The sequence below is a fragment of the Leucopleurus acutus genome (assembly GCF_964270905.1).
Source record: "Leucopleurus acutus genome assembly, chromosome: 7".
Classification (NCBI taxonomy): Eukaryota; Metazoa; Chordata; class Mammalia; order Artiodactyla; family Delphinidae; genus Leucopleurus; species Leucopleurus acutus.
Genome location: NC_139150.1, coordinates 86,151,210 through 86,166,470, shown reverse-complemented (window position 1 = coordinate 86,166,470; position 15,261 = coordinate 86,151,210). Strand labels below are relative to the sequence as shown.

The 15,261-nt window shown below is 41.9% G+C and overlaps 1 protein-coding gene across 2 annotated transcripts in view; it reads left to right on the top strand.

The window, feature by feature from the left end:
- Positions 1-15,261, top strand: part of FANCC (FA complementation group C) — a 259,780-nt gene that overhangs the window by 220,796 nt on the left and 23,723 nt on the right. For both annotated transcript variants that reach the window (XM_082843477.1, XM_082843478.1), the window contains 3 exons: positions 3,639-3,795; positions 13,140-13,192; positions 14,504-14,603. In XM_082843477.1, coding sequence (XP_082699603.1) covers positions 3,639-3,795; positions 13,140-13,192; positions 14,504-14,603 — 310 coding nt within the window. The remainder of the gene's footprint in view (positions 1-3,638; positions 3,796-13,139; positions 13,193-14,503; positions 14,604-15,261) is intronic.

Genomic DNA, 15,261 nt, shown 5'->3' with positions numbered 1-15,261 from the left:
CTTCACAAATCTTTTCTTCCCTTCCTTCCATTGAGTAAATGGTATGTCCATCCATCTTGCAGCTCAAGAAACTTGCGACAGCCTTGATTCCTACCTCGTCTTCACCAACCAGTATCTCTTGATATCACTGCTAAAATACACTATCTCTCCTTCTCCAGTGCCACCCAGGTCCAGGCTAACACCAGCTCCCCCTGGAAATTTGCACCCACTCTTTTCTCTGAACTGAGTTCTCCATGCAGCAATTAGAGTGATCTTTGAAATGTAAATTGGATCCTGGCACTCCTCTGTTTAAAGCCTTCTGGGCCAGGGCTTCCCTGATGGCGCAGTGGTTAAGAATCCGGTGGCCAATACAGGGGACACGGGTTCGAGCCCTGGTCCGGGAAGATCACACATGCTGTGGAGCAACTAGGCCCATGTGCCACAACTACTGAGCCTGTGCTCTAGAGCCCGCGAGCCACAACTGCTGAGCCCACGTGCCACAACTACTGAAGCATGCGCACCTAGAGCCCATGCTCTGCAACAAAAGAAACCACTGCAATGAGAAGCCTGTGCACCGCAACAAAGAGTAGCCCCCACTCACCACAACTAGAGAAAGCCCGCGTGCAGCAACGAAGACCCAACGCAGCCAAAAATAAATTAATTAATAAATTAAAAACAAAAACAAAAACCTTCTGGGCCAGAATAAAACACCAGACCCTTGCCTTGCCTGTGGTCCTGCCCAGCCTCATCACAGGCCGCCTCACCTTTGCTCTCTTCTGACACAGCTGCTGTTCCCTCTGCTGAGGTGCTCTTCCCGGTACTACCTTGCCTATCCCACCAAGCTAGTCTCTAGCTAAACTCAACTGGAGAGGCTGTCCCTGACCACCTGATCTAAATTGGGCCCCTCCTGATATTCTCTTTTTCCTCAGCCCGTCCTTTCCCTTCATTGCCTTTATCACAGTTGATGTGTGTGTGTGTATGTATATATGTATGTATACCTCCCACTGGGCCCTAAGCCGCTAAGGATACAGATTAGGTCTGTTTGTTCCCAGTTGTTTGGCCTGTACCCAGCACTTTGAGTGCCACATGGGAAGTGCTTAGTCATCTTCCTTGAATGCGTGACTACCAGCTCCTTGCCATCGAGTATAACAGGGGTGGTGGCATGGGAATGGCAGCCCAAAGCACCGGTGCCACAATAGAGGACATCCATAGTGTGGCCCCAGAATGTGCCAGGTGATATGAGTTTGCGGCACCATGGCAGTTCTTCATTGCCAGGTATGGAGAGGGAAGGGGGTCCTGTAAGACTTCCCAGAAGAGCTGAAGCTCAGGGTGAGATGGGAGTTATAAAGAGGGTCGGATGAGGGCCATGCCTCCCTTCCTTTCTCCTGCCCTTCTGCCTGCTCCTGTGACAGACCCTACAATTCTTCAGCCTCTTTCAGTCTTGCCCCAGAGTTAATCTAGGACAAGGTCTACAGGAGTTAGGCTATGGGAGAAGAACAAAAAGGAACTACTAGAAATTGCTACCCTGTGTCTTTGCCTATTCATTTCCTGCCCCTGTACCCATTCCCTGGGCTTCATGCCAGCTCCTGCAGAGAAATGGCCCAGAAGTGATGGTGAAGGGAAAGACCCTGAAGGGATTGTTGGGTAATGGGAAACCTTTGTGTCCCCAGCTCTCATTTTTCTTATTAAAAGCAGTAAACATCTTTAGCAGAACCTGGAAAAGCACTCTGCTCTCTGTGGTCCTGCAGGTGAAAGGGCAGGAGGCCTTGGAAAAGCAGGACTGAGAGAAGAAAGCCAAGTTTCCACCAGGCCAGAAGAGGCTCAGCATTCACAGGGAGGGCCCCCTGCCGGTGGCTCAGAGTTAGACAGATGTCCCCCTAGAGCTCCCTCCCAGGAGTAGAATCCCTGATTCACTGACCTGACATAGGAGGAATCTCCAAATACATTATCCTATAGAAATGTAACTATACAAAATGGTTAGGGTCTATAGTGTATCATGCTGTGGACCAGCTGTGGATCAACCAGTCCAACCACCTTTTATGAAATTATTACTAAAGAGAATTTTCAACAGATTTACAAATACAGTGATTAAATATGTACTGTGTGCCAAGAACTGTCCTAAGCACTCACTGTACATGTGTTATTATTGCATTTGATCCTTCTGACAACACTAGGAGGGAGGTAGGCCTGTTTTACAGATGAGTAAACTGAGGTTTAGAGGTTAAGTAACTTTCCCAAGGTCATATAGTGAGTAGGTGGTGGCTCTGGGACTCAAACCCAGGGCTGACTCCACATTTTAAACCATTATGATGCACTTTCAAACATAACTGTTTCTTAAATTAGGGACTGCATTTACCTGGATATCTCAAGGCCTTTTTCCATCACATTTTTTATCACTCTCTTTCTTCCTTCACTATATATTTATTTGTCCTTTTTGAAAGCATTTTTTTTTCTTGAATTGAAGTGGAAGCATATTTGCAAAGGGATACTTGGTACATATTCATTGATACTATAAATATTAACTGCTACTATGACCATGATGAAAAAAAGTCACAGATTGGATTTGTTTTTGCATTTTGAACTTTCTTTTTTTTTTTTTAAGAGTATAATTGCTTTACAATGTTATGTTAGTTTCTGCTGTACAGTGAAGTGAGTCAGCTATATGTATAGCTATATCCCTTCCCTCTTGGACCTCCCTCCCACCCCCCCATCCCACCCACCTAGGTCGTCACAGAGCACCGAGCTGAATTCCCTGTGCTATACAGCAGGTTCCCCCTAGCTATCCATTTTATCCATACACATGGCAGTGTATCTACGTCAAACCCAATCTCCCAATTCGACCCACCCTCTCCTTCCCCCACTGTGTCCACCCGTCCGTTCTCTACATCTGTATCTCTATTCCTGCCCTACAAATAGGTTCACCTGTATCATTTTTCTAGATTCCACATATATGCGTTAATATACGATATTTGTTTTTCTCTTTATGGCTTACTTCACTCTGTATGACACACTGACTCTAGGTCCATCCACATCTCTACAAATGACCCACTTTCCTTTTTATGGCTGAGTAATATTCCATTCTATATATGTGCCACATCTTCTTTATCTATTCATCTGTCGTTGGACATTTAGGTTGTTTCCATGTCCTGGCTACTGTAAATAGTGCAATGAACATTGGGGTACATGTGTCCTTTTGAATTATGGTTTTCTCAGGGTATATGCCCAGTAGTGGGATTGCTGGGTTGAATGGTAGTTCTATTTTTAGGTTTTTGAGGAACCTCCATACTTTTCTCCATGGTGGCTGTATCAATCTACATTCCCACCAACAGTGCAAGAGGGGGTTCCCTTTTCTCCACACCCTCTCCAGCACTTATTGTTTGTAGATTTTTTGATGATAGCCATTCTGACCTGTGTGAGGTGATACCTCATTGGAGTTTTGATTTGCATCTCTCTAATGATTAGTGATGTTGAGCATCTTTTCATGTGCCTCTTGGCCATCTGTATGTTAGATCTTCAGCCCATTTTTTAATTGGGTTGTTCGCTTTTTTGATGTTGAGCTCCATGAGCTGTTTGTATATTTTGGAGATTAATCCTTTGTCAGTTGCTTCTTTTTTCAGTGATTCATTTATATTAAAGTTTTGTTTATTTCTTACTGAAAGGAAGAAGATTTCTCTCCCCGCGTCAGCTATACTCTGCCTCTGGCTTCGGCACCTTCCCAGCCTTGAAAATACAATGCTGCATCTTTTTGAAAAGCTTATCTCCAGTGAGAGAAATTTTCTGAGGAGGATCGAATGCTTTATGAAAGACTCATTGCTGGTATGTGCCGGGTTTTGATGAGGAGAAAAATCCTTAAAGACGATGCTGGGTATCATTTCTTTTAGTCAGCACAAGCGGAAAAAAAATGTAAACTAAAGAGCGATTGGCACCTTTTAAAATAATCATCTATCTACATTTTATTTTTGAAATGCCTAATGTAGCGGGCTTTTCTGCATACTTAGAGCATGTGTTAAAAATAAGGTGAGGGAAAAAAAAAAAAAATAAGGTGAGGGAATTCCTTGGTGATCCAGTGGTTAGGACTTGGTGCTTTCACAGCTGTGGCCCCAGGTTCAATCCCTGGTCGGGGAACTAAGATCCCACCAGCCCACAAGCTGAGTGGCACGGGCAAAAAAAAAAGGCAAGCTTCGAGATTTACTTGATCATTGCACCTTATATTGCATATTCACAAGAATTGACCTGACATTTGGACAACAAATTTTTTAAAACAGTATTTCTCATTTCCACATGAAAAGTTAAGTTTTAAAAAGTGAGGATCTTATGAACAATAGGAGGAATCAATTAACAAAGAAAAGCATTCAAAAAATAAACTTTCAACCCTTCACTAGAGGAAAAATAAAATACTTAAAAGATACAAAACAAAACCCCAGAAAAGTGGTTAAAACAACAAAAACAACTGAGAATTATGTCAGTTTTCTTTTGGTGTCAGCCTGCCAGCCTTGACCCCTCCCTCCATTCAGGGGCTGCCCAGTCTCCCCTCTACTCAGCACTTCTCAGGCCTGGGAAGTCGGGGGCTCAGTGGGCCAAATGGGCCCCATTGCCTAATCCAGTGTCAGGGGCCCAAGCCCTCCGGCAGCCCTGGGAACTGACCAATGCGGATGCTTTCCCTCTGTGGGAGACAGCTCTGGAATTTATGTGCATTTTTGTAAGAACAGGAATAAAGACCAACGCACTCTGAAAAAAACAATTAAAAAACTACAGGAGGTGTCATGCTTCTGGGGCCTCTTACAGGAACTTCAGTAGGCTCTAACATGTTTTCTCATTAGCTTTTGTAACCTAGGGGAGATATGGGGCAGAGATTTGCTTCCTTTTGTACAGATGGAGAAACTTAGCTCAAGGGAGATGGTGAACCGTCAGATCTTATGTTGGTGTTCAGGAAACTGGGCGGAGGAGAGTGCGCGCCTCCCTGCTGAGCTGAGGCGTGTGTTGGGCAGGGGTGAGTCTCTGCCTAGAGTGCGCTGAGGTTGGCTGAGTTTGCACAGCCCCCCCTCCGACACCTTCTATTTGTTTAATTCACTTAGAACTTCCTGGTTTTTTTCTTTCTCTTTTAAATTGGAGGCTGTGTAAGAGAATCGTAATTGAATCTGCTGCCTTCTTACAATATCCCAGTTCTCTTTTTAGGTCCTGATCAGTCCCTACCAGCTCACGTGTGTGACCATGGCCGTGCTTGCCTTCTCCCTATTTCCTGGGCTCCCCTTTGCCTTCCCATTCTGGGGCCTCCCAGGTGACCATGGATAGTGTTGTAGTCTCCAGCAGTCATGATGCTTTCATCTGCAAGTTAGCTGGCACAAATTGAACCCAACTGATTTAGAAGTTTATAGTGTCTGATAGAAAAAAAGAAAAGAAGATAGGTATAAAGACTGAGAGAGCCCAAAGAGAGTTACTATTAGGAAAATTCTCCTTGACCTCATCATTCACAAGAGTTGCATATTATGGTGAAAAATAAGAAGGCACTTTATATAAAAATAATTATAATAAAATTCAGTATAAACAAAGGCTTTTAGAAGCCCCTGGCAACCTATTCAAAACATTACCTTTATTATCAGGTAAATCTATTTCTAACTTAAATATACATGCTATAATTTAATTTGCTCTGGTCCTTTTTCAGTGGCAAAATATAGTAACTGAGCTATTTTCTTGCTTTCAAGGTTCTCATTAAATTTCCTTTAAGTCTTCTCCCTATAGAAGAATTCCAGTTTCATCGACTTCTCTAAGTTGGTTTGATTCAGCAACCTTGTGATTCTTCTCTGAGCCTCTTTGCGTCCTTTTCCCTGTGGCCCTAGGGCCTGAGCAGCACTTCAGTAAACACAGGATACTGTGTATGAGAGAGAGAGCAGGCGCTCCCATTAAACATCGCATTGTATAACCTTCCGTCTCCAATTTACAGTGTAAAATGATTTCCCCCAAACAGTTTTGAAGTCAGTTGATTTACCAAAAGCATTTATCAGGATCATGTGTGTAGACATTCAGAGCTTCCATTGTGGTTAAAGGGGGGATTCCAGAGGGTGTTATTTGGTTTAATTTATTGTGGCATTGGCAGGATGTAACCCCTCTGTGCCTTATGGTTCAAGGAGGTAATTATAATACAGAGCTGCAAGTCCTTGATTGGCGTGGGCTGCTCTCCTCGGGCATACTGGGCCAAAAAACCCGGCAGGCTGAAATAAGCCTGTGACATGACTGAGTGATTGGAAGGGTAACCTGAAGAACCTGCTTCCTAATTGCATCATCTGATTCATTTATCATAGCAAAATATCTTGGTGCAGTGACAGGACCGTGCATAAGTATCAGAGAGATCTTGAAGACTCAGCTAGCACAGGACTGCGGTACTTTCCTCCAGAAGAAACTCGATGCCTATTACATTAGAGCTGGATTCTGAGAGTAATTAAAGTGTGATGGTCTACATAACTTGTATTTTATATGGAGCATTGTTAATTATGTTTCCATCTCTTGGGACTATCCAGAATTAGCCCTAGAAATTCTATAGTTACCAAGATGTTGCAAAAACAAAAGATAAAAGTGTAGTACAGGTTGTACAAAGTGAAATAATCTCCCCAAATGTTCTTTGGCCTCTCAAGGATGCAAGGCTTGGTATTTTCCATTAAGACTATGAATAATAAGCCACTAACCTAATAATCACCTGAATTCTAAGTGCATGTATATGTTTTTGACTTCTAAAATAAAATAAAAGTAAGTTTTCAAAACTTGTTTACTTTTGAGACTCACCCTTTGGCTCTCGTGGGCTGGACCTCCCCCAAGTACATGCCCACCTGCCACATTTGGTGCTCCTAAATAAACCAAGGTATTAACTCAGTTTGTCATCTACTGAGCAGACTGACACTTTTCAAAAGCAGATGGTCTTGTGTGTCCCTTGACAGAACAGGCAATGGAAGACCTAATCCGTAGCTTCAGACCTGACCTTAAAAACTGATGTCACCAAAAGCAGTGAAAGCCACTTGCTAATTATTCAGCTTTCTTGGCACTGTTTGGTTTCCCAAGGCTGGCCCCAAATCAGAAGGATGTTATGTTTCGCAGTTACAATTCTGTTTGTGGAGCCCAGAAAGCTATTGTTTATATTCCACATTTGAATGAAAAGTGCTGGCTGGGTGGCACTGTGCTTGGCCGCCCTGCTGCATGCCAGGGCCGGGATATACCCTGGTTCCCATGCCCTCCCATTTGATCCTTCTCTGGCTGGCCCCTCCAGCGGGATCTAGAGATTTGCCCACGAAAGAGTGCGGGGGTGGGGTGGGGGGGGGTTGGTTTTGTTTATTCAGATTTTAAATCAGGAAACACTCCTGGTATTCTCTTCATAGTGCCCTTAAAATTAGTTCTTTATCTTGTCAACTATACCTCAATAAAGATAGGGTGAAAAAGTATTTCTTGATCTAATAAGAGCTTAAGAATAATAAACATGCAGATACCTCAGTGTCCTGCTTGACCTCCCTCATATGAGATAAGATGCATTCTTGTTTTCATTCTCCAGATAGCAATCATAGCCACTTCCAAAAGAAAAGGAAACTTCTTTTACACAAAATTCCAAACACAGCTCCCCTTTAATAAAAAATTACACTGAAGAATTAACTCCACATCCTGGATGATGTCAGTTTTCTCTGTTTGAATAACTTCTTACTAATGTTCTAGGGTTTTCTTTTCCTGCTTTCTCATTAGCAGTCTTTTAAGCATTTCGTTTTTGAGCTCTTTAATGTGATGCGTGTAATTTAACAAAAGCTGAGGTAGATAATTTAGCAGTGATCGAATAGAAAAGTGTGGAGGTGGTTTCTGCTTGTAGCTAAGAGGTAAAAAAAAAAAAAAAATCTCAGTAATTGCACTTTCCAGCATCGACCTCAGGGGGGCACCAGATCACCCAGCATTGTCTGTAAAGAAAGAGGCCTAGATCTCATGTTCTGTTTTCACTGCTGGGGATGCAGGACTTGGCAGCCAGTCAGGGATGAAGGGAGAGAAACAAAAAAAAAGAAAAACCAAAAAGAGAAAACAAAACAGGGCAGTAGTTGACCTGGGAGGTCACTGCCACTCAGAGGCTGCGCCAGGAAGCAGCAGGGGGCTGAAGAGCTATCTTCCCCGCTCAGGCTACACAAACCAACAGGATAGAGGCCACTGGGCGAGGCTAGAAGAGGAACTTCACATTTGGGGGATTTTGCTCTGCTTCCAGAGCTGGCATCCCTGTGTCTTAACCCTCTCAGAGAGCACGGGTAAATTTAAAATACAAAAGTACATTTGGTACTTGTTAATTTTTTTTTTAAGCCCAGAAATGACAGATTTATCACTAATTAAACAATAATTGCATTATGGAGTACTGAAAAAAAAATTGCTTGTAGTATAAACAACATCTGGTAAAGATTAAAAAGAAAGAATCATTTTTCCAAGCTCAAATTTGTTGAAAGAAATGTGAATGTTTTGAAACAAAACAGATCTTAAAATGCAAAAGGAATATTTACCATCCTAAGTTTGGTATTTGAAAGAAATGAAGAAAATGGCATAATAGAAGAAAATACATGTTTATAAAGGTCCCTTATTTTACATGACAGAGGTGAAGATTTTTTATATAAGTAGATTTTTTTTTAAACCAAATTGTTTTGGAACTCAGTAAAGGAGTTTTTTGAAATGAAACTTATGAAAAATCTTTTTTTTAAAAAAGAGTGTTATTTCTTGATGAATAGTCACCTTTTAACTTATATATTAAGACAAGGGCTCCTGCCTGTCAAGGGTTTGGAAGAGTCAGCTACACAGTGGGACGTGATTGCCGGCTGTCGGGTAAACTGGAGGAAACGCATCTCATCAGCAATTAATTAAATAAAAAAGAAACTCCGCTCCGGAGTGAACTATATAAAACTACATAAAAATAGATTATGAAAGAGAAGCTATCCCAGGCTTACTGAACTTCAGTTTATCTCTCACCTGAAATTTCTCTATTTTTTTAGGAAAGATATCTATGAAGGGTGATAAATGTAGACGGCTTGAGAATTTTTTTTTTCTGTGTCTTCACTGCCTTTTTGTTTTTTATGAGAGGCATTCACTTTTCTCTGTGAATTACCTCAAATCATAGTATAATTTCCCTTTCTGGTTTGTATTCTTTTTCTCCCCTCTACCCATACTCTTTCTTTCTCACACACACAAAGAATCAAAAAATGATAGAAAAAAGGAAAGATTTCTTCCTGAGAATTCTGTTCTTCCGTTTTCTTGGGCCTCTTTCAAGTGGCAGGTGGCTTGTAATAATCATTGATGAATCGGGATGAAAACAGGTTAGACACTAAGGACAGAGAGCAAGTATTGATGTTATTTGTGCAGTTCACGGCACAGAATGACAAGCTGGCCTCTCCCTCACCTCTGCCTACAATGCAGGCCCAGAGAATGCAGCCACCGCGCACTTCTCTATGTTGCTTAGTCTTCCCTTGTTTTTTCGAGGGATGGAAATGGGCTGTCCTTCTGGGCAGAGAGGAGATGAGCAATGCAGTTCTGGGTAGCTGTGGCAGCGGTAAAGGGATGAGCACCCCAGAACAATCTGGTCCATAAGAAAAGGAAACCAGTGTCTGGAGCTCACCGTCATCATCTTCCGTTCATCCTCTGACGTTGAGTAAAAGAATTGGGGGCAGCGTGAGGGGAGAGAAGAAGGGCATAACTCCTCTTACTGATGGCCTCCTGGTAACATAGTTTCCCAAGACTTGAAATAATCTGTACACGGAAATCGTTAGACCATATGGAGAAGAGAAGAGCTTGAGAAGGAACAGATTTTGGTAGGATGGAGAAAAACAGACAAACAGATGGAACCCAAGAAAGGTTTTCTTTTCTGTCCTCATTTTCAAGAAACGTTTTCTTTTCTGTCTTCATTTTAACAGGAAAGATAATTGCCTGGATTGTGGGGCTTCGGAGCTAGGGTGTGGAGCTCTGGGTTGCAGAGTGACCTGTTGTGTTAATGTAGGGTCCTGTTTTAAAAATAAAACAGGATACAGAGGGGTTAAATGTTTGCCTCTTCCCTCACATGGATGCTGTAAAGATTTAGGGGGGAAATTTATGGCTTCCAGAGGAGCATAAATTAAGACTTTAATTCTATTTAGAGGATTCCCTTGATAAGAAAAGCGGCTTACGTTTGCTTTTGTGATTTGATGTCACTGGGACACATGCCTGGCCTGTGAGCACTCCAGGCTTCATGAGGGGACTCAGTGACCTTGAAATTATGTGCTCGGGAAGTGTGAAGAGCGTCATGTTTAAAACCATCCGTAAAGGCTGCAGATGAGAAAGCTGTTCACAACTCTGGAGTGGCGAGGGAGACTGGTTTTTAAATCAAAATCTCTGCCATTGCTGTTTCAAGCCTGGTCACCTCCAGGAGGTTCCCCTGCCTCCTAACATCTTATCTGTTTTAAAAGCTAAAACAGGTTGTAGAAGCAGGTTGAGAGCAACCAAAGGTCTGAAATATTTGGACAGAAAGAAATCTAAGAGGAGAGGCCATTGGCATGGAGAGAACAGGCAGATTCCACGCAGTCTGTAGATATTTAAAACATTTGATTGAGCTGTTTTGCTAGAAAACACTGCATAAAAGAAGAGCATGTCCAAGCTCTTGTCCTCTTTCAACAAACTAAATTAGAGCTTTCTTGCTTTCCCCCTTGCTTTTCAAGGTAGCCCTGTTCTACATGTTGGATCAGCCTTTTCTTTGCCATTTGGAAATCCCTGTAATCAGTATTGAATGATTTTCTACTAGCATCAACTTTATAGAGTGGTTCTGGAGTAGTTAAACCATTTAGAACAAAGGTTCTATTTTACCATTTTCAATTTTAGTCTTATTTTCTATCAATGCACTTTTTTTTAGGCTCTGTGTGTCACATGACAGTGTTGTTTGGTCTTAAACACACATTGTCTATATATAAGACTTTGAAAAATCGTTCTGGCAAATTTGATGACTCACATTTCTTCAGGACATGCAGTTTGCTTTTCCCTTCTTTTTTTTAAAAAATTTATTTATTTTAGTTTTTGACTGCGTTGGGTCTTTGTTGCTGTGCACAGGCTTTCTCTAGTTGCGGTGAGCGGGCGCTACTCTTCGTTGCGGTATGCGGACTTCTTATTGCGGTGGCTTCTCTTGTTGTGGAGCACGGGCTCTAGGCACGCGGGCTTCAGTAGTTGTGGTGCACAGGCTCAGTAGTTGCGGTGCGCAAGCTCTAGCGTGCATGCTCAGTAGTTGTGGCCCATGGGCTTAGTTGCTCCATGGCATGTGGGATCTTCCTGGACCAGGGCTCAAACACGTGTCCCCTGCATTGGCAGGCAGATTCTTAACCACTGCACCACCAGGGAAGCCCTGCTCTTCCCTTCTTGTTTGATTTTTCCATTATGAATACATAGAAACTTCCATGATATTTTCTGGGCATATATCCAGTGACCTTTTAATAACTGTTATTATTTACAGTGAGGCTGAAAAGCAGAGAGATTAACTGACTTGTCTGAAATCAAAGCCAAAAAATATTCTGCCTCTCCTGTTGAACCTGCCTTTCTTCTGCCTCTCTTCAGTTTGAATTCTGCCAAATCACTGAGTTTATAATGAATTTATCTATGAAAAATTTTAGTTGGTTTCTTTTAGATAAAAATGGACATCAATGAAGGATTAGGGAGTATGGATTACTCAGAAAATAGAGATCTGTAACTTACAAATCGCAAATCTCTCTTCAAATAAAAGGAATTATCCCATCATTTTAACAAGTGACAATGCTCTTGCCTGGAGCCTTCTGTAACAGCCTGTAATGGCGGTGTATGAACACTAGATGGCGCACATTCAATGTTAGAACTCGAAATGCCAGCGCTGAACAGGGTGGAAGAGTCAATGGAGATAGGCATCATTCTTTCTTCAGCTTGGTCTAGAAAACTTAAGAGAAAACGCATATCCTTTTTTATGTTTTTCTAGTTGAGGGAGTATGAAAAAATGTTTCCCAAAGCTAGTCATATCAAGCTCAATGTGACTCAGAGAAATTCCCTATAGAGCCAATTCACTAACCTTTGGATGCTACTGTAAAATACCTTAGAACCCAAATGGCATCTTCCTCTGGCTTAATGTCATGCTTTGAGCTCTGGCCAAAAAGATATGGAATCTGGGTCAGGCCCACTGAAGCCCCACTCAGGCCACAGTAGGTCGGCTTCTGCAGATTTATACAATCAAACCTGTCATAGAAATACTCGTGGAATAAATTAGATTGCTTTCATCATTCAAGATGATGGTACCTTTATTCTTTTTCCGTCTGAAGTAATTAAAGCTGCTAAATTCATAGGGCACTAAGATGTAATATTATTTAGTCTGGCATGGTAGTGGCCACTACTTTCCTCAATAATAATTCTAAATTATGCACTCATTTCCTAATAAGCAGGAATGAAAAGATAGCCGGCCCAGATTCGACCTTGAGGCACTTTTAAGTCATGTGAGGAGGTCAGACACACAGGCACACAGGGCACATTATGTAAAACTAGCAACACAGGTAGGCTCTGTGTCTTCATTACAGCATGCCAGTAGAAGGTATAGATATATAGATATAGATATAGATATAGATATAGATATAGATATAGATATAGATATTTTTTTTTTTTTTTTTTTTTTTTTTTGGTCGTACGCGGGCCTCTCACTGTTGTGGCCTCTCCCGTTGCGGAGCACAGGCTCCGGACGCGCAGGCTCAGCAGCCATGGCTCACGGGCCCAGCCGCTACGCGGCATGTGGGAACTTCCTGGACCGGGGCAGGAACCCGTGTCCCCTGCTTTGGCAGGCGGACTCTCAACCACTGCGCCACCAGGGAAACCCTAGAAGGTATATTTTAATGTTCCATGATACTTAATGACTCTTTTTTCTGTATCATATGGGCTTATTGTTGAAAATGTGGAACGTACAGAGTATAAAGAAGAAATAAAGGTTGTACATAATCCCCTTGCCCCAAGAGAACTACTGTTTGTATTTGTATGTAGGGCTTTTGCTATGAACTGGTTCTTGTTTTTTTCTAACTCACAGGAATGTACCCATTTTCTAGACACCAGCAGTTCTAGACAATTCATTTGCCTGATAAGAGCAAGTCATTATTGATGAAATGCTTCTGATAGTTTACTTTCTCATGGTCCTTTCCTTACAGCCTGCAGCTGCCTGCCACCCCGCCATATTCAGAGTTGTTGATGAAATGTTCAGGTCAGTATTTTGCTGTTTCTGCTAGTAAATTGGTCTAAATATGTTCAGCTTCCAAATGCGAATAAAAAACTCTGTGGTAGTCTCTGGCTGTACCACGGGGGAATTAGTTTCTGCTTCCATCCCCTCCTGCTGAGCTTTTTGGTAAAACCCAAACGTCAATGTATATTTAAAAGCCAATGCCTAAAAATTAAGATAACTATCTTTTTTTAACCTTTTAAAATTCTAATAATAATGGTAGAAAAGCAAAATTACATGAGATTTACATCATTCAATATTCATGTAGAATTTTTCTCAAAATAAAGCGTAGTAGTGTTCTCCCTTCACCACATGAGGGCTGACCAATCTTTTTAAAGGATTTGAAAGCTAAGAAAAACCAAGAATAATAAATAAATGATGCCATTCTTAACAGAGCTCTTCTGAAAGGCAGAATCAACTTGGCATGTTATCTTACAGCACACTAATTTTTATTCTGCAAATACCAGAACTTATTGGTAAAGGCATTGGATTTACAATGATGAAAGATGAGGAGACCCCTGGACATTAGGTTGGGTTATGGCTGCCAGTTAGTGGGGGGCCGGACTTGCCCACCCAGGGAGGGTTTCCAGCCTCTTTCCTGGGTGCTGGTACAGCCAGGGTATCTACTCTCTTTATCCCATCCCCCTCACACTCAGCAAACAGAGGCCCCATGGCAGACAGCAGACACTGGAGAAAAGAATTTTTACAATAGCAAGTAATCCAGCACTTGGATTGGTCTTGAAACGTACCAACTTTAAGCTAAATGAGTATGAAATAAGTCAGAATGCTGTTTTTAGTTTAAAGCTAGCAAAGTTTCAGTTGATTTTTTTGTTATTGTTTAAACAAACATAAAGAAAGGTTAGTTGTGTGAAAATGCATAGAAAACCAACCAGGAATATGCAGATTCTTCCACCACTTTGCTAGGTGGATTTGACCGAGCCATTTTAACCCCGGGGCACCTCTTTCTCCACTTGCAAAAGCAAAAGTTCTGTGGATGTTGCATTTCTGGGCGTACAGTGCACAAATATTTGTAAAGAGCATTCCAGGCCCATGTGGAAGGGATATGAAGTGCTTAATAATTTAAAAAACAAGAAAGGGAGCTCTGCATGTTTGCAATTTTAAAGAAAATTTTTAGAAAAGGGATTTCACGCAAGGACTGAAAACTGATGAGTTGAGATACTGTTGAAGCTTATGGCACAAAAAAATGTTTCCATTTTTCCCTTTTACATGTTCAGGTTCACGTGTTTGCCAGGTTAAATCACTGAATGTGTTGTGATCTGGCTTTGCATTGCTCAGGTACGCACTCCTGGAAACTGATGGAGCCCTAGAAGTACTAGCCACTATCCAAGTGTTTACACGATGCTTTGTAGAAGCTCTGGAAAAAGAAAACAAGCAGGTTCGTTATATTGCAGATATTATTCATTCCCCCAAATAAAAAGAAGCTGTTAAGAGTATTTGATTAATCACCAGAAGGGAGCACTTTATTTTCAGTGATTTTGATAGACTGTTTTGTTCAAGAAGAAAGCTTCCAAATGAAAACCCCAGCAAAGGTAAAACCATTTTAATTGAAAGTAAATCAAGATGGTTCCTGTCTGTCCTGTGTCCTGGTACCCAAAAGCATTTATCTACTGCTGCGCAGAGAACTCTGCCATGCCAGCACGTGCCACCCCAGAGGGTGAACTTTCTGGGCCCTGCGTTGTATGCTGTTTGTCAAGCAGGACTCTGCCCCTCCCAGGCTAGAGAGAGGTATTCTGGAGTCTATATGGCATGTGCTAAGAAGGAAATGCCACTTATTACAAAGCAATACTGGACATTCTTAATTATTAGTTTCCATTCATATCAGAGACCTAAATGTGAATTGGGTTCCAGGGGAGAAAGGAGATAGAGTGACAAGGAAATATTTGAATAATTGTAGATGAGGAGCTAGGAATGGCCATGATCAAGAGGTGTCAGTTGGACTCAGTAAGCAAGAAGCTGGATCTAGGGATCTGCAGGAGGACTTGCACTGGGGGGCCGTCAGCAGAGGCAGCTGATCGATTAGAGTGACCTTTGTA